The 26,838-nt window shown below is 35.2% G+C and overlaps 3 protein-coding genes, 1 long non-coding RNA gene and 1 pseudogene across 6 annotated transcripts; 3 read left to right on the top strand and 2 right to left on the bottom strand.

The window, feature by feature from the left end:
- Positions 1-956: 956 nt before the first annotated feature.
- On the bottom strand, positions 957-5,427 carry LOC120188630 (magnesium transporter MRS2-I-like). 3 transcript variants are annotated; one of them, XM_039192031.1, is made up of 11 exons: positions 5,012-5,427; positions 4,902-4,931; positions 4,635-4,791; positions 4,103-4,224; positions 2,964-3,038; positions 1,912-2,136; positions 1,786-1,830; positions 1,662-1,706; positions 1,398-1,427; positions 1,195-1,314; positions 957-1,050 (listed from the first exon to the last, which is right to left on the bottom strand). In XM_039192031.1, exons 1-11 carry the CDS (start codon positions 5,258-5,260, stop codon positions 964-966), a joined length of 1,185 nt encoding a protein of 394 aa, XP_039047962.1. In that variant the 5' UTR covers positions 5,261-5,427; the 3' UTR covers positions 957-963. The 3 variants fall into 3 exon arrangements, with proteins under 3 accessions (XP_039047962.1, XP_039047965.1, XP_039047964.1); XM_039192034.1 differs by lacking the exon at positions 1,662-1,706; XM_039192033.1 differs by lacking the exon at positions 4,902-4,931.
- Positions 5,428-11,554: 6,127 nt separating this feature from the next.
- Positions 11,555-15,516, top strand: LOC120188703 (probable galacturonosyltransferase 6). The gene is made up of 9 exons (XM_039192114.1): positions 11,555-11,732; positions 11,990-12,024; positions 12,112-12,153; positions 12,250-12,400; positions 12,490-12,566; positions 13,140-13,372; positions 13,498-13,855; positions 14,211-14,732; positions 14,998-15,516. The coding sequence occupies exons 1-9, from the start codon at positions 11,564-11,566 to the stop codon at positions 15,271-15,273; spliced, it is 1,863 nt and encodes a 620-aa protein (XP_039048045.1). The 5' UTR covers positions 11,555-11,563; the 3' UTR covers positions 15,274-15,516.
- A 2,047-nt stretch (positions 15,517-17,563) lies between these two features.
- On the top strand, positions 17,564-18,326 carry LOC120188800. Its single transcript, XR_005522442.1, has 2 exons — positions 17,564-17,823; positions 17,933-18,326. It is a non-coding gene; the product is annotated as an uncharacterized LOC120188800 (long non-coding RNA).
- Positions 18,327-19,255: 929 nt separating this feature from the next.
- LOC120188570 lies at positions 19,256-23,970 on the top strand (annotated as a pseudogene).
- Positions 23,971-24,486: 516 nt separating this feature from the next.
- Positions 24,487-26,420, bottom strand: LOC120188617 (phospholipase A1-Igamma2, chloroplastic-like). The gene is given in 3 exon segments (XM_039192014.1): positions 24,487-24,794; positions 25,118-25,967; positions 25,970-26,420. Coding segments are annotated over 3 exon segments (1,530 nt in total). The 5' UTR covers positions 26,400-26,420; the 3' UTR covers positions 24,487-24,544.
- Between the last annotated feature and the right edge of the window lie 418 nt (positions 26,421-26,838).

Raw genomic sequence — 26,838 nt, 5'->3', positions numbered from 1 at the left:
ACGCTCACTCAACCCCCTCAGGAAGCTCATCACGTTTTTAATTCAGACATGCCTAATATACTAGATCTATCTACCCACTAATTTTTTTGGCTCTTTGTTTCCAAAAAAACAATGTCACAAGGGAGATCCGACCAATCAGGCTATAATAATAAAGAAGTAATATCTCATACTGATAAAGATTTTTTAAATATTTAAATATAACTCTTTTAATTTATTTTTATTAGATAATTATTGGTAAGACCCATACATATGTACCTCATCATAATTTATTATCGGATTTATAATCATGTTAACATGTATTTGCAACACATGATATATATACGATGTGTTTCTTTTTAGACACACTCACTTTATTTTTATAAGGTTATTTTAAACAACATAAAATTTTAACTATATTTATTGTTATAGTTTTAATGAGATAATTTATATATATGGTTGAGCTTCAGAAAACAACCACCATTTTTTTTACCTATAAAAAACAAGGCTGAATTCATTTTTTATAGACCCATAGATTATGAGTAATTCTTTTTTTTTTCTCATATTTCATCAATCTTCTTCTAAAAAGATTAATATCAATTAAGTTTTATCTTTCTTACTCATGTATATAAATTTGAAATTTTGTCTTAACTTTAAAAGAAACATCCATATTACAATTATACTGATTAGGACAAAATTAATTCTTAAACAATAATTCTTCGTTGCACAGTAAAAACATTTTATTTTCTCTTATTTATTTATGATCATTGCTAATATTCTTAAATTGGGACCTTTAGTGTCACCAACCTTATCACCTACTTGCATGGATATTTGCCGACATAAGGATACACTTTATACGACGTTTTTTGCCAGTTACAAAAGGATGACCCTACATGCGCGATGCGCATGGACATTATTCATCAACACCATAAAAGCATGATATAAATAATGATATTGAGTGTACTTGAAGTTTTGGTTACATGGACTTCAAGACCCAATAAGACCCTTGTGCCTCGCATAGGACATTATTGATGTGAAAGTCGACGTACATAGCAATCCAGTGAGGATGACCACCTGAGTAAAAAAACATATTTTCTTGATCAAAAGGTTCAAATAATAGCATTATGAATAGAACAAACTAGATACGATTACTTCATAGTGAAACATGTAATACTATACAAAACGTAATTGTTCAAATCTGGATTCTGAGATACATACCCATTTAAATACGTATCCATGGCCGTCGTTCCACGTATAAGGAATATTCATTCCAAAGATTGCAGCAACCAAAGAATATATAGACAAGCAAACAGTCCCAGAACTTACGAGGAGCTCTAACTGACACATACAGTGGAAACTCATTAATGTTAGGCCAATGAACAACAGAAAAAAGGGTTTGGAGGCTAATTTTAGTGAATTACCTGAATTAGCTGATTTCGATGATTGTCGAGCTGCAAGAGAATGCATTTAGATTATCAAGATTCAAGATCACATGCTAGGATCCGATACTTGAATTTGCTAAATTGCCAATTTTGATAACTACAGTAAACTTCCGAGCACCAATAATAAAGCAAGATTGTCAAGTAATATGGGACATTCATAGATATCCCTGAACAATCAAAACCCTCCTTCAGCAATTTTCACCGTAGTTTTTGTTTTCAAAATAAATTCCTTTAGCTGATCACCTGAATATTGATATAATCCTCTGTGTCATCAATGTATTCACGGAGCTGGTCGGAAAATGGATAGTTATTCAACAATAATTATGGGATTAAAGCAGAAGTTAATGTAAAATAGTCAGGGGCATACCGTAGTCAATTTGTTCAGCGTACTATCAATTTGCATAAAGTAAGCCTGCATAATCCAGAAGAAAATATCAACTTTTGATTTTGCGTTAACTAAAGGAAACCCGCCACAGGTAATGACATCAATAACCTCAAACAACATTTCGAGCTCCTCTACATCGCTGTCCTCATGAACTGTTACTGCACTTGCCCGGCTGGTTCTTGATAACATTGAACCTATAGTTGGTGAGGATGGATAAAAATTTGGAACACCAGAACTGCTGACAGGGGAACAAGCCCCAGCCAACTTTCTTGATAAATAAAGGTCTGCCATATCATCATCGTCGTCTAAAAGTTGTTCGAGTTCATCCCTTACCTAAAAATAAAAATGTTGATAAATGATGAGTCCGAACTCATGATTAGAGATCCAGTTCTCTATGTTTTTATGATCCGGTCACTAATGCCATAGGATTGGCTGTGTATGACGTCTACAAGGCACCAGCAACCATATCAGCTGTAAAACTGAATTTTGGAACTCAGGATACATGAACCATACCATGAATGAGTCAAGGAATAAAAAAACAGAGATGCAGACTATGAATTATCCTAGTCCTGGAGATATTCCATCAGTTTATTTCGTAGTATCAATTATGTTATTACCCAAGAAGATATAATGATATTTCCATTAGCATGTTACTGGTTTTTCTTTCTTCTCCTGTCTATCCTTCACATTTTCCTTTTAAGCTTAAAGAAATTGTATTTGTATATAATAGTTTTTTGGCTGCAAAACACCCCTTCAAGTAATGCTCCCCTAGGCTTTTCCAATTTTTAGGAAAAACATTTGAAATTGTGATCACACTTACAACTCTACTAGACAAAGTGAACTAAAACAGTATTAGATTGTACCAGTATATATAAAAAAATAGTTGTAGTTTACAAGAGTGTTCTAAATTAAAATTTTCAGTCCAGAAATTAGATGGACCATTCTACATGATAGACCAATCAGAAAAATCTAGCCCTAAAAAGGAAACTTGTTCAAGATTTATTCATGTTATTGCGGTTATGATATTATCAAAAGTATCACTGAAAAGCTGTAAGCAGCTTAATGTTTTCTAGTAGGCCAAAACGAAGCTGAGAAAGAAAGAAATCACCTAACACTGGGAACCAAACTTTTGAATTCCAGAATAATGACATGGTGCGTACCTTTTGAACGCGGTTTGTAAGCCTTGTCATTGCACTTTTCAGTTTACGAATCCGGTCCAAGTTACGACTGCTTATCTGACCACATAATCACAATTATTGCATGTAACTGAACTTCTCTTGCAAGCAAGCTGAGAAAACTACGAAATTGAATTTCTGGAACTCTTCAGTACTAATGAATATTAAACATCATAAAGGTAAATCAGATGAAAAACTATAACATAGATTGTTATAATTCCATGTTAAATGGCAATTAAAAGACTGAATCTAAGTGACAGCATTCCATCATGAGGCTGTAAGATCTTTTCTTTGACATTCTGGTTATTGCAATGTAGGGGGGGAAATAAAAAAATAGAATGCTTTTTACAGTTTTCCATATACCATTTATACTTCATCCCAATACTTACTGATCCCAAAATGGATTTCATCCAAAACTCGGAAACTCAGAAAGCAGACTTCATATGAACCAATTCCAAACAAAGAAGAAAAAATGATGCCTAAAACATTAAACCGTTTTATGACCCCTCCAACAATAGTTTATCTCGTGGCTTCTGGACATGTATGTCCTTGCGGTAGGTACTAGACTACCAGTCTTATAAACAACTATAAATAAACGTCATTCTTGACACTAGAGCCAAACACTGATATCATCCCGACCTTTTACCAAGAATTCTTTCTCTTAGTTTGCCTCATAAGTTCAATGCAAATCACTCAGGTACCACCATGGAAAGTAATCATTGCCATTACTGAGTCAAGTTTGGCAGGTGAAGCAATAAAGCAATAGCAATTATTGAACAACACTTGTAGTAAAATGGCAGAATGCCAGATTCTGCAGTAGAAACATCGCAGATATATACCTAAGTAGCAAATGAATGATTTGGCTATAAAAAAACAGGGATTTCAATTTTTTCAGAAAAAAGTTAATGTACATTTCTAATAGTTGTATGAAATTCATGAAATTCTGCCTTTGTGACTGTAATGATGTATGCTTTTCATCACTTTCAACAACCAGAAGGAAAGAAGACAGGCAAAAAAATGACTACATTTGCTGTAATGAGAAACTAATAGAGTAGACAAAGCCCACCGATCACTAAATGGCTTAGGCTATAAAATGAAGGACAAACAATTCAAAGAGAAATTACCTTGGAGGTCAGCTCATCTAATGCTGGATAAGTATCAATCTCCAGTTCCCTAGTACGCGCATCAAGAAAGCTACAAATTGCTTCTAATGCAACTTCCAATGCCCGGAATTCAAATGGAAACTCTGCATGAAACATACCAAAACGACCCGGCTATATATCAATGGTATTGATATACACAATATGTTATAATTATCATAACGATTAACAGCAAACAAATACGATCGAACAGAAAAATAAAAAACGCTAAGATTTACGTGGAAAACTCAAAAAGAAAAACCACGGGCAGAGAGAAGAAAATTTCACTATGTCAAAAAAATACAAGATTTGCTACATCACAAAACTCTATTCCCTACATTCTATTTTTAAGGATCAAACAGATTATACTGCTTCACCCGCCCTGCAAGCCTCACACGTTCACCACACTTTTTTTATTGTAATTTGTAACTTCATGGTATGGTCTAAAAAGAAATTGGGTCATAACTCTAACCCAATAAAACCACCGAAAGAGTTTCATCCTAAAGTTAATGGGTACCATTTTCTATCTCATTAACAATATCGTTTTGTGCACCAGGTTGTTCTTCTTCTTCTTCTCCTTGGCCTTGACGTGTGAGATTATCTTGAGGCAACCGCCTTTTAAGTTCAGCAACAATGGGGATTACGTTCTCATCATATGGATCTCTAAGCAATACCTATCACAAAACACAACTCACCTCCAAAAGTAAAACCTCCTAAATTGACATAATAACAAAATTTTTACTATCTCAAAGTTGAATAAAATGTTCAAATTCTATAAACTAACCTCTTCTGCTGTGATTATAGCTTTAATGTGCTGCAATCCAATATAAAAACAGCTTTATGGTCATCCAAAGAAAATATCAAAAAAGAGAAATAAAACAAAATAAAAATTACCTCTAGGTTGAGAACAATTACTTTCTCTCTCCCTAAAATGGTGGAAGGATAAGATAACATGGGATCAAGAATACGAAGATCTCTAGCATGAATCTGAACGCGGCGCATTATAGCATACTTATCGACGTCAAGAATCACGCCCCGCCCCTTCGTGTCTATCGAAATCCAGCTCGTTGTCACCGCGTTTTTCTTCTTCGACGAAACTACTTGCGTCTCTGCGAGCGGAACCGAATTCGCTTCTCGAGCCATTAGAAAAGAAGACAAAAGGGAAAACAGAGAATTAAAACCTTTGAAACAGAGTAAAGATGAGATTTGGAAGAAGAAAAGATAGTTTGAAAAGGGTAGTGTTAGGGTTTTATGATGGAGAAAGTGATTGGGAAATTAGAGATAGAGTCGCAGCATGGGGCTGGCGCTTGCTGGTGGTGGCGTGTGAGTTAAAAATGGAGGGATAAGGTTTTTGAACCAATAAACTTTACTTGCTTTTTCCTCAACATTTGGCGCGTGTTTAAGGCTCTTTGTTTTAAATTTTTCTTCTTCTGGGTTTAATAAAAAAAATTAAGTATTCAAACTATATGTTTTATTAATTTTAGATATTTAAAATATTGTTTGTTTAAAATAAATATTTAATATTTTTAACATTATATTTTTTAGGTGATTGATATATGACATCGTTAAAAAAATTAATTAATACATGTAACGTTTTTAAAATTTTAAAATAACAATGTTGAAAATAATGAAATATTTACATTCATCAGAAAAAAATTAGATATGTAAATGAGAAAAATGTGTAATTTAAATATTTTTATACTACATTTAATAATATTAATTATCGTTTCAAAGAATGATAGTTTAATCATTTTCTATTTGAGTTGGTATTCATTAATACATGATAGAAACCAGAGATGCTCGATCGGATCGAGTTTATGCAAAAAAAAAAATTGACACATTCCATACTTGTTCAAGTCTGATCTAGCTAGAAATTTAAACTTAATTGTTTTTAAACTCAGCCATATTATTTTATTTTGAAAAATTTATATTTTTATATTTAATATCTAATGATTTTATATACTTGTAATTTATTAGGTATAGTTAAATTTATTAAATTGTTATAAATAATCATTAAATTTTATTAAATGGTATAAAATAATCATTAGAGTCTATCAAATTATTATAAAATAGTCCTTAAATTTATCAATATTTATAATTATTTTATAGAGTAAAGTACACAAATGATCCATCAACTATAAGATATTATTTTGTTGAGTCCCTCAACTATTAGAAGTAACAAAATGGTCTCTTGACTATAGAACGTTACTTTGTTAAGTCACCTGACTAGTAAAAGTTACAAAATGATCGCTAAACTATTCATATGTTCTAAACTCATCCTTTTCCGTTAAAAATTGACGACTTTATGAGCTGAATGTTAACCTGATGACTAATATATGATAAAGTCTTATATCGGAACTGTTTTGAGGTGTATTTTGTGGATTGAGTCTTCGTTTACATTATGTCATTGAGTTAGTGCTTAAAACATTATATCGTCGAGCTGGTACTTAAAAGCAACAACGATGCCAATATACATCATTAAAAAATATTTTTATCACATCTCAATTAGTATATTAACATTCGTCTTAAACTACAATCGTTTTTTAAAATGACGTGTTTGGAACATATGAATAATCGGGTTGCAATTTTATAACTTTTAATAATCATGAGACTCAACAAAGTAATGCTCCGTAATTAGGGATCATTTTGTATTTTTTAATAGTCAGGAAACTTAACAAAGTAGTGTCATGTATATCGGGGGACCATTTGTGTATTGTACTCTATTTAAAAATAATTTAATAAGTTAATGATTATTTTAAAATTTTGAACCCAGTGGCCTAATAGTAAAAGCTATTTACATGCACGAACCTGAGACTTAAAGGGATAACAACAAATTCATTAATCACTGAGATAACTTGGTTCGTGCTAATAATAAAAAATTATTTTAATATAATTTAATTTTTATTTATATAATTTACTAAAAATATGGCTAAACTACATGTTTAATACCTAAATTATTGGTATTGTTTTGTTTTAGTACCTAAATTTCATTTGTTTCAAAACCATACCTAACGTTTACTTTTTGTGTCATTTTAGTACCCCTTCGTTAAAAACTTAGCAGAATTGCTTCACATCAAATTTTTATGGGTAAATTACACCATTCATTATTTAACTATCTTCTCACTCATATTTTGGTCACTAAAGTTTAAAAATTTTCAATTTAACTACTCAACTTTCAAATTAATCATGTTTTAATCACTATAATTTATTTTATTAATATTTTTTGTGACATGGCATTTATTTTTGTTATTTCTTAATATAAAATTAAAATTAAAAAATAAATTTGAAAGTTAGAGTGATTAAATTAGGAAATTTGAAAGTTAAGTAATTATTTTTTTTAATTAAACTTCGGTGACCAAAATAGGAGTGAGAAGATAGTTGAATGATGAATGATGTAATTTATCCATAAAAAAAAGTGTCATGCTGTAACATACCAGTTAAAATTTTTAATGGCAAGATACCAAAACGAAACAAAAAGTAAATGCTATGTATGATTTTGAAACAAATGAAAGTTTAGATACTAAATGGAAATATTTAGATACTAAATGGAAATAAAATTGATAGTTTAGGTACTAAACATATAGTTTACCCTAAAAATATTGGCAAAGGAAACTAGAGTTGGCGCGTCAAGTAGATCGCGTGGACTAAGTTAAGAAATGCAAATTTGCCTCGTTTGCCTCTTCCCATTGCAACCGTTTGGAATTTGGCAGTAACAAACAATATTTGGACTTGGGATAAAACATAAACTCATGGCTTATTCAGAGAAAACAATGAATAAGATTTCTCCTCCACACCACACGATGATTCCTAATTTTTAGTTAAATAAGAAGCCGAAATTTAATTCAGTCCGCTAATGCAATCTATTTTTAATCTGTAAAACTTATTAAATATATGATCAGAATACTAATACCAACAGTCATTTTATGCATCCCGCAGTGATTCTCTACTGTTAATTAAAAAAACTTTAGAGAAAATCTGCATTTCTCCACCGCCAATCTTTTCTCTTTTTTACTTACCCAACACAAAAAATGACACGTCAAATCGTTGTCTTTGCTTTGGTATTGATTGCCCTCGTTGGTTTGGTTTCTGCTGCCGGCTCTAAGTCTACTAGTTCACAGGCCCCCGCACCCGGCGGTGCTAGTTCCTCCGGCAGCCCAACAAGTTTACCTGGAGGAGCCGATGTTAGTTCTCCTTCTGCACAGGCTTCTGCTCCTACTCCTGGAAATGGTGTCACGCTTAAGGTCTCCACTGTCACCAGAGTTGTAGCTACTGTTGTCGCTGGCTACGCTATGTTTTAATAATGTTTAAGGATGCAGTGGTTTCTATGATTTTGATATGAGAAAAATGATATCTTTACTAATTATGTTGACATTTGTGGAAATTGTTGTTTATCGATAAGGAAATGGAAAGGATTGGTGCATATAAAAAATAAAAGTATTTTCTTATGAAATTTTATTTCAATTATACGATGGAGAAATTATTCATTTTAACTTTTAGCTTTTATTTTCCGATGTTTAATCGATAATTTGATATATTTTATTATTTAAACTTTGTTTGGTCAAAAATAATATTTAAATTTAGAAAAAATTTAAGTGTACCTTTTTTAAAAATTGGTTTAACACCAATTTTTTTATATATAAAACCTATTAATTATCACAATCTCGTACAAAATTTAATGATGTATGATCAGGAAAAAAAAGTTATATGTACAGTAATAACTTGAATGTTCAATGTAAAATAAATGCATGTAATGAACTTTTAAAAAAATTTAAAAAAATATTGAAGAGAGCATGCATGGCATTATGTGCATCATGACGAATTTTTAAGAGGATAAATTTTTTTAAAGAATATTTTTTAAATAGTTCAAGATAATTATACGATAATATTTATATATGGCTTTTTAATTAATTTACAAGTGCATATATATATATATATATATATGATTACTTTTATTTAGCATTACTTTTAAAACAAGTAACTTTAGTAGAAAGAAATAGATTATAAATATTAAATAAGTCTGACCTTAAATTCATCCCTTCCTTTACTTGAATCCGAATTCATCTCAACTTCAAACCACCTCCTAAATCTCTTAATCTTAAACTAAAGCAAACCAAAGGTCTAAGAGGCTCAATGTTTGAATTAGCTAAGGTCCAAATTGACTCAAGTTAATATAAACCAAGTAACATATATATATTACTTCGTTTGTACCCGACCTTATCAAATTCGCCTTTAATCTCGCCCTCACGTGACAAAATTCTTCACAAATCCCATAAAATTCGACGATCTCAACCCATTGTTTGTCAAATTTACACCTTATAGCGATCACATTGAACCCCAAAAGTGTGTACACTTACAACCGCACAAAACACTATATCCTTTGTATGGATAAAAATCATTATATGATTAAATGTCAACATTTATTGCTAATATGATAAATCTTATGCGTTTAAAGTGTTCACGTGATATATGTCACATGTTCAAAATGATAACGTGTTATTTTCATTTGTTCAAAATGACAATATAAAATATACCACATCATTGCTTTAGACATATAAAATTTATCACATCATCAATAAGCACTAATTTAATGATTTTCATATAATCAATAGAAATTATGCCTCAACAAAACATAAAATAAAATGCTTTAAGAAAATTAAAGAATAAAGCCTAAAGTAATTGTTTAATTAAGTATTAGATATGAATTGTTTTGTTAGGCGTTTTCAAACTCGATAAATTACATGAGTAATCACTCAACTATTATCTCCTTTCATTTTGATCATAAATGTTTTGATTTTTTCAATTAAACCATATAACAATTTAAATATTTCAATCAAGCCACTTTCTGAAAAAACTTGATATAATTGCATATTTGATCTTCAATTTTTATACATTCTATTAATTTGATCTTAATTTTCTCTCTTTAGTTAATGACAAGTGTCATTATCTAAATGAAGATTAAATTTATTTTAATGGAATTCAATTATGACCAAATTCATAGAATGTATAAGTATTGAGGATTAAATATGAAATTATACCCGATTTTTAACTTCTTCGTCACCTTCTCTATTTAAAGTTAAGAGATGGTGGTTTGATTGAAGCATTTACATAGTTGAGTAGTTTGATTGCTGAAATTAAAACATTGATGGTCGAAAATGAAAGTATAAAATAATCGAGTGGTCACTCGTGTAGTTTACCCTTTTAAACTCTAGAGCCACCATCGTTTCCATCACTCTCTCCCTTTCTCGCGATTCAAAATTATCATGCAAAACCCTATGGCTTGGCTGGTAAGGTATATAAATCCAGAATTAACGCAAGTAAATTTATTTTTTCCATAATCCAAGAAACATCAAAACGTAAACGAAACTCCAAAAACAAAGAATTAAAACATTTCTTGATCCTTGTAACCCCTGCATCGGATCACTGCGGGTTTGAGTATGTGAAATGTGGTTTTTGGAGTGCAATTAAGCATTGTTTTGAAAATCGGACCGGATCGGCCGGTTCAATCGGGAACCGTTGTCTAGTCCGGTTCAAATTAAACCGGTTGAATCACTACTAGTGAACCGATCAGAACCGTTGAACTGTTCGAACTGGATCGGTTGAAAACCGGGAAAAACCACCAATTTTGTTTTTTTTTTAAATTAAACCAAACGACATCATTTGTTAAACGAGCCAAGTCGAACTCGAGTATTGCTGAGCTCGACTCAAACTTTAAAATTAAGCTCAACTCGACTCAAACTCACGAACTAAAAGTTATCAAGTTCAACTCGAACTCGAAATATAATATTGAAACTTAAACTCGAAAAGGCTTGAACTCAAAAAAAATTTAGAAGTTCGATTGAAACCTAAAATTCGAGCTTGATTGAAGTGAAAGAATAGTTCACTCTATGCTCACCAAAAGTCTCCATGATTTTGAATGTCAAATTACCTCTATTATTTATATAAGTTAGTTGGGATGCTCTTCTATGTTTCTTAGCCATGTGAGATTGTTTTGTTCTCATATTTTTACTCTTTAGACTTTTGGAATATTCTTCTATATTTCTTAGCCGTGAGATATTTTTAAAAAAAAAATTAAACCAAACAATATCATTTTATTATGATTTTTTAGTCTCAGATTTATTTTTTAATTATAGTTATATAATTATATTTATTATTTAATATGTTTTACCTTAAATATTATGTTGTAGTTAATTTGAATCATTTTGTTTCATTTGATTTTATGATTTTTAACTTATATATGTTATGACTTGCTTTGAATATGACTTGTGATATATAAAATTATTTTTTATTAAATATTTTTAGTATTTTTATTTAATTTTTTAAATAATTATGACGTCGTTCGATTCTTTCGACCAGTCTGACCGATTCAACCGGTTAAATCAGTGAACTGATAACATGATCGGTTCATTAACCAGTCCATTTCTGAAAACCATGCAATTAAGAGAGGAAATGGAAAATCAAGTGAAGAATCTTTTTAAATTATTTTTTTCTCATTTTTATCGATTGATGAAGAAGAAGCGTTGGCGGCAGAGGATTTTGATCCTCTGTTTGCTATCTTTCTCTTTATTTGCTCCAATGGTGTTGCTTTCTCAGAAACTAAAACCCCTCAATTCCATAGGTAATCTGTCAAATATTTTTTTTCTGAAAAAGCAAATGCTTTTCTTGTTAATGGAGTTGTTGATCAGACCATAAAACCAAAGAGAATTACTTAGCAGTGTATATAAATTTAAGCTAAGATATCGAATTGGTTCTTTTCGCATTTTTCAAAATGAGAATTTAGCCTTTTATGATTCGATTTCCTTTTATTTTGTAGATTACATTTTTTAGAGACATCCTGATCTGTATTTGTTTGCATTTGTGATTCTGTAACGGCAGGACAAGACGAATTTAATGAGGATTTCGCGAGTGTGGTATGGGTTTATCTACTTTGAATCTGCTGTGTTTTTTCTTCTTTTTACCCCTAGATTTCTAATGGGGTTTTGCTTTGTTTGATGCAGAAGTATAAGACAGATTATTTAAGACTGAATGCAATTGAACAGGTAGTTTTAAGATTTACAAGTTCACTATTTTTTTGCTTTGGATTTTTGTATCTCAGAGTGTTTTTGACAGTTGATATTTGTTTATTTGTTACTTAGAAAGCTTCAGAGGAATTAAAAGGGCGAAAAATTATTGTCTTGAACGAGAAGGATCATAGTAGTTCTGTAGCTAGTCACAGTTCTGATGAGAATCGTGATTCAAATCAATATAGGGATGCTCAACATGCCTCCAAGTCGTCAAAAGCTAATGGTTTGTATTCCTTGGGTGCATGTACTGTCTTCTATCACTTACATTTGGTTATTGATTCAGTAGTGACTCTGAGTTGCTCCACTTTCTAGATTCAGAAATTAAAGGTAAAGGCGAAGATAGGCTTCGAATTCAGCAAAAGGAAGTGCCGAGAAGATCGAGGAAACAGGTGTGTAAATGTCTGAAGTGTGACTAGATGCTACATGATTGAATGGAAATCTAGACTGTAGATGGTTGCTGTGGTGTCTACTACTAATCTTCGTGAAGGAAAACATATGTTGGAATTGTTATTCTCTTGTCTGTTTTGAAATCTATATGAAGGGTTTTGTTTAGCTGACACCACATAGTTCAGGTAAAACTGAGCTGGTATTGAAAATTTCAGCAGATGATAATCCTTCTACCTATTCGTGTGACAAGTTCATTTTCATGAGATTTTAGTTTGCTTCCAAATAAATTTTAGCTCTCGACTTAGTGCTTCTGTTTGTCTGAACTCTGACGCAATGGCTCATCTCTAAAACATCTCAGCAATACCGGAATAAGAATAAAGTGGCAAGTCTGATTTTTACCACAAAGTTTTTGACAGTTGGTATTATTGACATCAACCTGAAGGTTTATATATACATGTATGTTTGCTTGTATATTGGGGTGGGGCTTCCATGCAGTGTGGTTGTTAGCCAGATTGGTCAGTGCTAGAGCAAGTCATGTTAGTTTAATTTGGTTAGCACTAATTCATTGGCTGCAGGAGCAATTCAATCGAGAAGCAGGTACACATAATCAACACTTGAGGACCCAATCACGTAGTGTAACGAATAAGAGGCTGAAGCAGATGAATGAGCAGCTCATTAGAGCAAAAGCATATTTAAGTCTTGGACGACCAGGTAGTTACCCTGAATTGGAGAGAGAGTTGAGAAGGAAAATCAAACAGGTGGAACGGGCAGTTCGTAAAGCCAGCAATGATTCAGACTTGCCAAGGAGGTAAGACAGTTTTTGCTTTGCAATGATTTTACCAATGCATTTTATATCCAGTAAGAAACTTGAATTCATTTAGGGTTAAATTGCTTCCACGGAACTTTATATATGAAGAACATTTGAATTTTCAGTTCATCGCGCATGATAAGATCTATGGAGGTTTGGTTGGCTAAAATGAATCACACATTTGCTGACTGCTTCGGAGCGGACAAAACACTTTGTGCTACGGTTAATGATACTGAGGAGCAGGTTCAAGCAGAGAAGAATCAAGGGTCATATCTTGTTCAGCTTGCAGGAAGGACCACCCCTAAAGGCCTTCACTGCCTCTCCATGCGGTTGACAGCCGAATATTTTTTACTTCAACCTGAGGAAAGACAGTTTCCTAACCAGCACAAGTTGCATGATCTAGACCTTTATCACTATGCAGTATTCTCTGACGAAATTCTGGCTTGTGCAGTTGTTGTCAACTCCACAACTGCCTCTGCAAAGGTAAACCATCTTTGTGATTTGTACGCTATTTTTTAAGCATTTTCGGTAACTTCCAATCTCTGCTTATTTTGTGATGCTAAACCTAAACATGTTTATTTTTTTATTGAAAGTAATTGTCAATTTGTCATTATAAAAAGTCACTTGACCAAAATTTTTGCTGTTAAACTTAGAACATGCCAGGATGCTTTGCGGTATCACATTGCTGGTGCCATTAGATCAGGTTCCATTTAGAGAGATGATATTCTTCTGTCATTGCTTTCCTTATCTTTGATGAGTTAGCTACAGTTAATTCAGGATTTGGCAAAGATTTCTGATACCGATGTGATATACCTGATAAATAACATCGGTTATGCAGGAGCCAGAGAAAATCGTTTTTCACATATTGACTGATTCTCTCAACCTCCCAGCAATTTCGATGTGGTTTTTATTAAATCCTCCTGGTGGAGCCACGATTCACGTTCAGAGCATAGAAAATTTTAATTGGTTGTCAACAGAATATTATTCAACATTGAAGGAATACAAGTCTGACGATCCTAGATATACTTCCACCCTTAGTCATCTGCGGTTCTATCTAGCAGATATATTTCCATCAGTGGATAAGATTGTGCTCTTCGATCATGATGTGGTAGTGCAAAGGGATTTAACTGCACTTTGGACTGTTGACATGAAGAGAAAAGTACATGCAGCGGTAGAGACTTGTCGGGAAAGTAAAGCTTCATTTCATTCCATGAATTTGTTTATGAACATTTCAGACCAATCTTTGGCGAAGAGGTTTAACTCCAGTGTTTGCACGTGGGCATTTGGCATGAATTTGTTTGATCTCAAAGAATGGAGAAGACAAAATTTAACCATGCTCTACCATAATTACTTGCAACTGGTACGCGCATATACTTCCTTTTCTTTGATTATAGCAATAGCTACGTGCCTACATCTTTGTTCAACTTGTGACTGGTACACATAGTTTTACGGGTTAACTGAACGTATTCAAATATAGAAATCATCTTTTAGGACGTCTAAATGCCCTGCTTTAAACACGTACATTACGTACTGGTTTCTATGTGAAGTATTTTGCATGCTGTATCTGCTAATATTTTCCAATTATACTGGTTTGTCAAGCTTGTTTGCCCGGTGCCTTGTTTCAGGGTCTTAATTGGCCATTATCGGAGGCAGGGAGACTGCCCTTAGGTTGGATTACCTTCTACAACCAAACTGTGGCTTTAGATAAGAGATGGCATTCCCTCGGGCTAGGTTATAACCCAGGACTTAGGCGAGACAATATCAAGAATGCTGCAGTTATACACTATGATGGAATCAGGAAACCCTGGCTGGAAATAGGAATTGCTGAATATAAAGGCTATTGGAGCAAACATTTGCAGTATGAACATCCTTACTTGCAACAGTGCAATATCCATGAGTAATTGAAGATCACAGCACACAAGTGGAATTCTTTGATTCGTTGCCTCTCTCAAAAACTGCTCCCATTGATCCCATTCTTTAACAATCTTTCATGTAAATTACAACTAATTTTCCTCCCATTATGTTCCCGGCCATAATCTGTTAAGGGCTTGATCAAATTATGGCAATCATCATGCAGGGAGGCTCCATCTGCAGGTATACCTTGTACATTCCACTACGTTTTTTTTTTTGGCATAATGTCAAATTAGCCCCAACATTTATCAAAATGATCATTTTGACTCATATTTTTTGGAACATTTTGGCCCCCAACGATTCATTTTAGGTCAAAAAGACCCATAACATTTGACCGAATTGTTACTTTGGCCACAATTCTTTTTTTGGAGCATTTTGGCCCTCAAAATGAAACATTGGGTACCAAAATGCTAAAAAATAGATTAAAGGTCAAAATGACCATTTTGATAACATTAAGGCTTAATTTTGATATTTTTCCTTTTTTTGAAAAAAGTATATGCCCTGTTGGGATTTTTCTGTTATTTATTATGGGTAAACTACAACTATGACCACTTAGCTATGAAAAGATTCAATATAATCATCAATCTTTTAATTATTTTCAATCAGACCACTTAATTATTTAAATGATGTTAATCAAACCATTTGTAATTAACATTTGATGGAAGAGTAAAAATGACAGATAACAAAATTGATATAATTGCATATATGATCCTCATTACTTATACATTTTATCAATTCACAAATAATTTTATTTATTAATTTTAGTTTTAAATAAATTCACATACATTGTGCAGGAGAAATTATTCAAACTTAATATCTAGAAAAATATATGACAAATGGGATCATAAAGGAAGTCATTTGTTAGTTGTGAATCCAGAAATTGACTCTTAAGCTTAGCTTATCATTGGTCATTGTTTATTATATACATATAACGTGACACGTGGGTCAAATTAATTGGTCTAATGTGGATATTGTTTATCAAAGTAATGGCTACCTAACATCTATTGTGCGACACCAGACGGTGTATCTTGGTGTATGCTTTTCGCTGACGACATTGTCTTAGTGGCTGAAACAAAATCTGAGTTGAATAGCAGACTGGCTACCTGGAAGACTGCTTTGGAAGAAAAAGGTTTAAGGATCAATATTGAAAAGACAGAGTATTTATGTTCAAACTTCAGTGGGAACCAAAATGTTAAAGATGTAGAAGTATGCATAGAAGGACACGTTCTTCCCTCAAAGGATTGTTTCAAGTACTTAGGGTCTATGATACATAAAGATGGGGGTGTAGATGATGACGTTACACACCGTATAAAGGCGGGATGGCTAAAGTGGAGGGCCGCTAGTGGAGTTTTGTGTGACAAGAAGGTGCCTCTAAAACTTAAGGGAAAATTTTATAGAATGGCAATAAGACCAGCGCTGTTGTATGGATCAGAATGTTGGGCACCCAAGAAGGATCACGTAAGGAGGATAGAGGCCGCAGAAATGAGAATGCTTCGATGGACATGTGGTAGGACTCTGTGGGATATGACGACAAACTCTGCTATTAGGATGTCCTTAGGGGTGGTGTCTGTTTCCGAAAAAATGAGGGAGGGAAGACTACGGTGGTTTGGGCACGTCCTTAGGCGACTACCGTCGGATGCGGTCAGGAGGGTAGAGTCGATTACAGTCGACGGTGCCAGAAGGAAAGGATGACCAAGGCGGAAGTGGGATGACTGCTTGAGATCTGATTTGATGGATTTAGGCCTTACCGAAGACATGACCTATGATAGGAAATTATGGAGGCTTAAGACTAGGGTAGTCGAGTAGTGTGGGTCACATCTATAGGGTGTATCATCTTTGTCTTCTTTTAAATGCATTTGTAGTAATTTCCATGACTTTTACTTTTTATACTTTTCTGTTATTGGTATTTATGAAAGATTAGAACTGGACTTGCTATCGTTGTCTCATGTGTATCATTCTCATCATGTTTCCTCTGTTAATTTTAGCCGGGTCTTAGGTTTCTGTCTATATGCAGAGATTCTTTCGCAGGGATTATTTTGTAGGGATTACTCCCCATTACAGAAGCACATATGATATTAATGACTGCATATGAATACTGTTTAGCTATGTATTTATGTAATTATTTATACATGCATTGCATTTTATCTATATTTTTAATTTTCTGACTGCCGGAGGTCTTTCACGGAAGCTATTCTCAACCTGGCGTTGGGGGCAGCCTACTACCCTACCTCTCCCTTACCCCATACATATGGGAATTGGGTTTTGTTGTTGTTGTTGTTGAAAGTAATGGCTACCTACCAATGTGGTCCGATTATGGACCAACAGTATTAACATGTAAAAATCTATAGAAAATCAAATGAAATAAACTGGTACAGTGTACACCCTCTGGATCAAATACTGCCAATGTATAAAAAAAACTCACCTTGCTGTAGTAGCCGATGAAAATGGCAATCATCTCGGCCATCACTGCCACCTCATCACTCACCCCTGCATTTCTTTCACACAAGCCATCACCAAGGCTTGCATCTCCAGTTACCAGGGTAAAGGGTCATATGCTTTTTCATTTCGATTTTTGTAATTCAGATTCGAATGTAAGTGTCCGGTACGGATATGTATATAACATCAATATTTGCGAATTTTACTTGCCAGGGTTGAAGAAAGGGAGAGTGATGTGTTCCATGAAGAAGAAGGAGGCTGGTGTTGCAAAGGAGAATGGCTCGACAACAATAGGTATGAGTGGTTCTTTGTTGGCAGCGGTGTGTGCGGCTACCGTGTCGAGCCCTGCCATGGGTCTGGTGGACGATAGAATGTCAACGGAAGGAACTGGACTTCCCTTTGGTTTGAGTAACAACCTTCTGGGGTGGATCCTGTTGGGTGTGTTCGGTTTGGTTTCGGCACTTAGTTTACACTGCCACTCTTGAAGAAGATGAGGAATCTGGATTGTCTCTCTAAGCCCCAAACTCTTTACTTCCATTTGGGTGCTGCTGATTTCTGCAAATGTTAATGTTCAAATGAATGCAGTAAAACACTACCTTCTTCTGCATGTGCAGTGGCCATTTTCTTTTTGATTAATGTTTCTCTTTCGTATTCTTTATTGTTTCTTTGTCGATGCTTATTTTGGTTAATATTAACATGGATACATGAGACAATTACATTTATACATGATTTGATGACTCCATTTACGATAAATTTTGTATAAACTAATAAACGTAAACACGTAATATTTTCTTTCCTAGAGAACAAAATCCAGCTCATCATTATTTCAGTTATTTTGATCAAAGGTCAAGACCCACAGAGAAAGTATAACTTGGAACTTGGAAGCACTTACGCCAACAAAAAGTCGAAACAGCCCCAAGGACGACACCCGCCTCCGCCGCAAATCATCTGAATATATAGCTATTTGATCGGCGGACCCCATCGACCACCGCCGTCCACCTCCAACCCAAAGCAAAAAAACATAAGCTATATTAATTCTGTTGGTAATGCTCAATCTCACATAGTATTAGAAATACTATTGGGAATGATATTTAAGGCTTGACATTTCACTTCCTTGTTGAGTGATAGAGAATAAAGAGGGCTCTCGCGCACCGCCGCCGTCCGTTTGTCTCGGCTCGGCTCGGCTCATTCAAAAACATTCACAATTCACTTACAAAGTGTTTTCTAAAGTTTTCTCTGTGAGTTCTCTCTGAGTGTTTTCCGATCAGAAGTACAATACCACCAGCAGTCCACTCCAGTTTCGGGTGTACGGAATTCGGAGCGACCATGTTAACCTCGGGGGACGATCCGCCTACTGCAGCGATTACACACATCGGGACGAATTCATTTCTAAGACAGTGGTTCTTACCACGACACAGTTTAAGAATTTGTTCTTCTTAATTACTGTTTGTATTTCCAGTCAGTACTAACGGTGTAGTTTTGCAGTGCAATAAATTCAAAAGAAGAGAGATTAAATTTAACAAAAGGGCCATCTTCCAAAGATGGTAACTACTTGTTTTTCGACTCCCAAACTCTCTGCTCAAACTCTTCAAACCCTTTACCAAAGCCTTTCCGTGCCTTTACCCAATACCATTTATTCATTTTCACGCCACCTTTCTCTCTCTACCTCTTGCTTCCACCGCCACCATCACCTGCGGTTGCAGGGCCGCCGCCCCTTTTCCACTCGTGCTGAGTCTGACAATGACGCTGAACCACAGTTACGACTTTGACCTCTTCACTATCGGTGCCGGCAGCGGTGGCGTTCGTGCTTCCCGTTTCGCTGCCAATTTTGGTGCTTCCGTTGCTGTCTGTGAACTTCCATTTTCTACTATTTCCTCCGAGACCACCGGCGGCGTTGGCGGAACGTAAGTCTCCAGATATAAACGGACATTTTCACATAAATTTATATATCTATAAATTATTTATTGTGTGTAAACATTTTTTTTTTGCACGAGTAAAGATTTTTTAGAGTCTATTGCATTTTGAATTATCGGGGTTACTTGAAATTTACAATCTTAATATAGGTGGTAAAGTTATGGTGACAGAAGTCTTTTGCTGTTTTGCAAACTAAAGGCTAAAACGAATTCATGAAATCCTACTTAAACTTATTTTAACCTTTAGAACCGTCACTCTTTTTCTCGTCTATGTTTATTTGAAGTTGTATGTAAATCGCCCAGGTATGATTGCAGATGCGTGCTCAGAGGATGTGTACCAAAGAAACTGATGGTTTATGCGTCGAAGTATTCTCACGAGTTCGATGAGAGTAATGGTTTTGGTTGGAAATATGACACTAAACCAAAACATCATTGGAGCACCTTGATGGCTAATAAAAACGCAGAGTTGCAGCGTCTTACTGGTATTTACAAGAACATTCTCAACAATGCTGGTGTTAAATTAATTGAAGGCCGTGGACAGGTAGGAAGACCTGTATTTGTATTTTTTTAGTGGTTCTTCATTGTGAATACATTTTGATGAGATTGAGATGTCCTGCAGATTGTGGATTCACGCACTGTTGATGTAGATGGAAAACTTTACACTGCAAGACATATACTGATTTCGGTCGGTGGGCGTCCATTCCATTTATTCCTGAGATTCCTGGAAGAGTGTTCGCCATAGATTCTGATGCTGCCCTTGATTTGCCCTCAAAACCGGAGAAGATTGCTATAGTCGGCAGGGGATACATAGCTTTGGAATTTGCTGGCATTTTCAATGGATTGAAAAGTGAGGTCCATGTATTTATTCGTCAGAAGAAAGTTTTACGGGGTTTTGATGAAGAGGTGAAGAATTATGCAAATTGATAGCTGCTTTACTAGTTTATTTTATTATGTTTATGGCAATTTGCATGATAACCTGTTTTAGAAATCTTGTTGTTCTTAGTAAGAAATTGGTCCTTTTTATAGATCAGGGATTTTGTTGAAGAACAAATGTCTCTAAGAGGAATTGAGTTTCACACAGAGGAGTTACCTCAGGCGATTGTTAAGGCAGCTGGTGGTTCACTGTCTCTGATGACCAACAAAGGAACAGTTGAAGGGTTTTCACATATAATGTTTGCAACTGGTCGAAGGCCAAATACCAAGGTTTGAAATAACTTTTGTGACTCAGTTCTCTTAGTAAATGTCCTGGTAGCCAATTACCAGACACATCGAACATATTTGTAACTGTACTAACCTAAAGCTCCCACCAGAGACACAGTGCATATAAAGAAAAAAGATAAAGGAGAAAAGTTAGCATGCCACATATTTAACCCTCATCTTCAAATGTAATTAAACTGCTTTCTTTGCATGATTCTAGTTCTTAAATGACTGATGGAACCTTAAAATCATGATGGATTTGATAAATTTTGTATTGGGTTTAACACTGCGATCTAATACGTTGCAGAATTTAGGGTTGGAGTCAGTAGGGGTAAAAACTAACAAGAATGGGGAGATAGGGGTACTGTTTTTCTTATCTTCAAGCTCACTTTGCTTTAATTTTTTTTACTAGTATTATTTCATTTAATTCATAATTTTTCTTGCCTCATTGTTGTTTTAGGTTGATGAATACTCGTGCACTACAGTACCTTCCATTTGGGCTGTAGGGGATGTCACCGATAGAATAAATTTGACACCTGTTGCTTTGATGGAGGGAGGAGCATTAGCAAAAACTCTGTTTCAGAATGAACCGACTAAGCCTGACTATAGGTAATCTAAACACTAGGAGTTGATTGATTGAAAATTTTTGAAGGATTAAGTAAAATTAGAAAGACTGGTGGTTCTTTTTTTACCTCTGCTCTGCTAAATACCAGTTGAGGTAGTTGCTCCCACTTCCTACCGGAAAAGCCATTTCTCATGTCTGGCTACCCCTGACTGTAATCTTAGATATCTTATATGTGGCATATTACAATTTCAAAGGTATAGATAGATATGTACAATTTTATTTTTTTATTTCAGTTTTCTTCTCTTTAAACAAACCTCTATTCCAGCCTTTTGTCTTCCTTATCTCTCTTGTTGGTCATGCGTATGCCAGACTTCATTTTCCCCTTATAAAAAAAAATGAAAATAAATGAATGAATAACCTTTCGAAAGCCTTTCGCTACTGCACAATTATGATGGTAATCCTGTGTTTCCACTCCAAAGTTTTTTCTCTTTTCTACTTCTGTTTAAATTTATTAGATTTTATGTATGGGGTGGCTGAGGTTTTTGTTGGAGTTATTTGGCGATCTGCAATTAGATGATGATTGAAGGCACATTCAGGTGCTTTAAAGGATCAAATGTTTGGTAGGATAAATCTTTTAAAGAAGTCACAAGAGAATGAGAAAGGAAAATAAAAAACAGTATACTATATGGCATGGTTTTTTTAACATGCCATGTGGCACTCCTCTAATAATTCCTTGGAAATTACCCTAGTGGAGATATAGTTGACGGAAGCCAGATTCCGATTTTGCTTGTTGTCAAGTGTCACTTATTAATGATTCACATCCCTGGATTATGACCCCGGACCCGCTTAGAATATCGTATCATATTCAAAATTTTGGGTGCTTTTGGGACAGAAATGGGTTTTATTTCACTTTTAATTGCCTTTTGACTTTATATTCGCATGCATTTTGAGTAGAGCTGTACCCTCTGCTGTCTTTTCCCAGCCACCAATTGGACAAGTTGGTCTTACTGAATAACAGGTGAGGAACTGTTTTGCTTACTAGAAACAGATGAAAGTGTTTTATTTTACTCACAGTTTGAGGGTTTTACAGGCTATAAAAGAATATGGTGATATTGATGTCTACACAGCAAACTTCAGGCCATTGAAGGCCACTCTCTCAGGGCTTCCTGATCGGGTTTTAATGAAACTTATAGTCTGTGCAAAGACAAACAAAGTTCTTGGTCTGCACATGTGTGGAGAGGATTCTGCTGAAATCGTGCAGGTTAAAGGCTTTACCTAAATTAGTGCTTTCTATTTCATGTTCTGCAGGGTTTTGTGTTTTTTGTTCTCCCCTAATGTTGGCAGTTGTTTGCCAGGGATTTGCTGTTGCTGTGAAAGCTGGCTTGACAAAAGCAGACTTTGATGCCACAGTGGGTATTCATCCAACATCCGCTGAGCAGTGGCGGATCTAGAAATTAAAAAATAGGGTTCCAAAATATTAATACCCTATTCTAAAAAATTTGGGTATGCAAATTTTCTTATTTTTTTTCTATTCCTATTAATAAATTAAACTAAATTTAATATTTTTCTCAAAATAATGGGTGTGCAATGGCTCCCCTAGGGAGCCATGTACATCCGCCCCTGCCGCTGAGGAGTTTGTCACAACGAGGACTCCTACTAGGAAAATACGACAGAGCTCTGAGTCTGAGGTTTGTTGTACTTTAATATGTTTAATTACCTCTAATATTATAACTGAAAATCACTGAAGTCTTTACCATACAAGAGAAATTGTTTTTCAGTAATGGTTACCTCTTACCTGATCTCCTTCCATCTATTGACCAACTGATTTCCAGCTTCTTGCTTCTGTTACTATTTGTCTAGTACAAACTTACTATGGTCAAACGGTGTATTTGGTTTGAGTTTAACTTTTTTCAATCTGTGTTTCAAAGCATTTCGATTACGTCTATTAGTCATTTTTATTTATGCAACCAGTAATGTTATTCCAGTTTAATCATCATTTCCCAAACTGAGTGGTGTTGCTCTTTTTATCATGTCACATAGGAAAAAAACGGGTGTTGAGGCAAACACTACAGCGGAGGTTTAGCAAGAGTGGTTGGTTAGCCATACCTTGTGGGAGTTCCATTTAGGGTGAAAATAATTCAGTATGCTTTTCGTACGACTTGTAAAATTGAATTTTCCTTTCAACTCTTAACATGGGAAGTAATAATGACATTAGCACAAACCCCGGATAATTGCAGAGATTTTTTCTGGATAAATTGATTCTTTTCTGGGTTTGGGGGGAAGGGGTCATAGGATATACCGGTTTACTTGTGATCATAGAAGCAAACTTTTATTGTTTGTGTGAAATACAAGTCTCTGTATGCAAAAGAAGCTTGACGATATAAACTCTGTGTTACTTTAAAATCTATTGAATTACCCTTGCATTTCTTGCTTTCTTCTTTCCTGAGTTTTCGCCCCTTAAGTAAACCCTTCATGTTGTCTAATCATCTCAAGCAATTTGACATGTTGGGGCTACTGGTGGCAATCCATCTTGTTTATAGTTGATGTAACATGGATTTTGATTCGGGATGGATGAACGGATGGTCGTATTTATCGAAGCAATCCTTTCAGATTGCCACTCATAAAAGCAAGCTACAGGATGTTCTTTAAACATAAGGATTTTTGTTTGAGAATTTGTTATGAGAGCCATTACATAAGGCTCCCCATTGAAAAAATCTCTCCATTTTGCTCTAAATAATACACCACACTATATTTTCCCTTTTTGAAAGGATAGCATTAGCCATTTCCTTTTCCATTATTTGTTCTTGAATAATAGTATCCAAGAAAGAGAGATCTTTCTTTGTATTGTGGAAGATGGCATTGGCATTCACAAATGCTGCCTGCTTGTTGGACCCACATTTGGTAAGACAGAGCAAGATGATCAATGGGGTCTGATCTTTTAATTGTAAGCTTTTCCGGATAGTTCGATGCTGATTGCTCATCCTCCATTATCTTGCATGCTAGCATGATTGATGAATAATTCAATTAATGGTTCAGGTAAACAGAGATACACGGTACAAAATGTGTACTTTTTGTCAATAACCCTATGAAACTTCTACCTATTTTATACAGGATGCTGTGAAGCCATAGATTTAGCTTTGAGTTTTAATTCTAGTACTCAGATGCCAGACCTAATTGCTTGAGATGGTGGTGGATTTCTTCAGGGTGATGTTGTTCATCGAGTATCCGTCGTTCGGGTTGCATCCAACGGCCGTCTTTGCTCCTCACCATGCCCTTGTTCTCATCTTGCCTCCAATATGGTGGAACCAAGTAATGATCTTTCAAAAAATCACTGGCCTTGTTCACCAAAGCAGGGTCCCTCCCACTTGCCAGCACAAATCTCCGGCCTTTTCCATGGTATCTGCCAAATTAAGTTGTGTCATTATTTTAACATAATGGTTTTCAACTCCTATCTTATAAATCATCACTTACATCATCATCATCAAATTGCTTCCTATTTTATATAACTTTCCAGTTCCACCAACGATTATTCTAATCAAACCCACCATTAACAATGAATATCATGTTTGCAGGATCAAGGTGGTTAGTAAAAAAATGACAAACCCAAAATTTGCTTAGAACTCGAAATGATTTGAATAAGGGCGCGAATCAACCAGATTTAGGATAACCTATGGTTTAAGCATAAGAAATAACCTGTCGAGTAAGTGCAAGTGAGAAACTAACCCATCAAGTAAGTGCAAGTGAGCTTCCAAGTTATGTGCGCAACTCGGATCACCAGTCTGCTTCAAAAACGGCGAGTGTGTGTGACCTAAAGCAAGTTCAACTCCGACATGACAGTAACACCATGGCAAGCCCTCAGCCAGCTTCATCACCATCGGCAATGCGTTTTCATTGAAAAACAGTCCTGGGGATTTAGGGACTATGTCATGCACGTTCACCACCCTCAAGACCTTAACTCCGAGTGTCTCGAGCCGTTCCTTGAACCTCACGTTACCAACCCTAGGACCTGAAATTGAGAAGACAGAAACAGGCACGGCTCTGCAGTCGTTCAACACATTTAGACCCGTTTCAACGATGTCATAGGCGCTGAGAATTGCAAGGGCACTGCCTAAACTGTGACCGGTTATGGTAATACTCATCTCTTCATCCTTGTACAGTTCGAGCAACCTTTTCACTTCAGTTAAAATCTGCTCCCTAGCAGAAAACTTACAGTACCGGCATTTGGTATCCTTGTCGGTATAGAGATCGAGGAAACCGGCTTCAACTTTTACCGTCGAATCGGGACATGGGATTTTGTTGGACGAGATTGGTTTCAAAAAGTCCATCAAATCTGCAATCCACTCTAGGCGTGTCACGGTGCCCCTCCAGGCAATGGTGATGTCCCGACGACCTAAACGTCTCGATGTTTCATCGTCAGAAACAGCAACATATCCAATCCAATTTGCGTTCTTGCTCCACACTTTGGGCCACCGTGATTTCTTGAAGAAATTGGGGAGGTTAATGTTGGACGTAGCGAAGACGTATCTAGAGATGTGGTAGCCATGTTGCACCATGCCCAGAGCATCAAAGAATCACGTCGGGTGAACCGGCAGCTCCCGCAGTACTTTGAAAACGGGTCAAAATCGAAAGCGTCGTAAGTGGCTTGCGCCATCTCGCCATATCGGATCAGCTCGGACCGTAGTAGAGGGTCCATGGGATCCAACATCCCGACCCAGTCGTCTTCACCGTGGATCTCTCTCCATACGTCGGCTAATTGTCTTTCTTGTTGTTTTTTACCGGCTTCAATGTCTAGTTTTGCTCTTCTTTCCAGTTGGAGTTCATGGATTACGGAGGACAAGGACTGGGTCGTTTTGGACATAACTCTGGGAATCCTAGGAGATCTAGTCGCAAACTCCATGCTTTTGGAATGTCCAATGTAAGATTTTTGGGGTGGAAACGACGCAACGTGATGATCATGGAGGTGGCGGTTGATGGAAAGAAAGGTTTCTGATAGAGAAATGGCCATTGGAAGTAACGAGACTCGGTTCAACTGGATCCAGGTGCTGCAAATATATACGACAAAGCTTCCCAACACTAACTCGGTGCTCCATATCAACTCCTTGTTATTATATAAGTAATACCAAAAGATATTTGGCAATACAATGTGATTCATGAGGATTCCTAATGCCGAGGGTTTGGTCAATGAGTTTTATATTTTCCAGAAGGTTGTTCAAGTTATCTATCACTTAAATTATTTTTAATAAAGTATTTAATGTTATATTAATTGTAAAAAATAAATTTAAATTTTAGGAATAATATTATTAAAAATAATTATAAGCTCTAAATATAAATAAATAACAAAAAAGATATATATCTTCTTTTGAATAATACACATATATACAATAGAGTTAATTTGGTGTACTTTTACGGGAGGCTGAGATCTAAACATTACCATATGCTATGCA

This window comes from Hibiscus syriacus, unplaced genomic scaffold, assembly GCF_006381635.1.
Source record: "Hibiscus syriacus cultivar Baekdansim isolate YM2019G1 unplaced genomic scaffold, ASM638163v2 tig00116951_pilon, whole genome shotgun sequence".
NCBI lineage: Eukaryota > Viridiplantae > Streptophyta > Magnoliopsida > Malvales > Malvaceae > Hibiscus > Hibiscus syriacus.
This window is presented reverse-complemented; position numbering and strand designations above follow the sequence as displayed.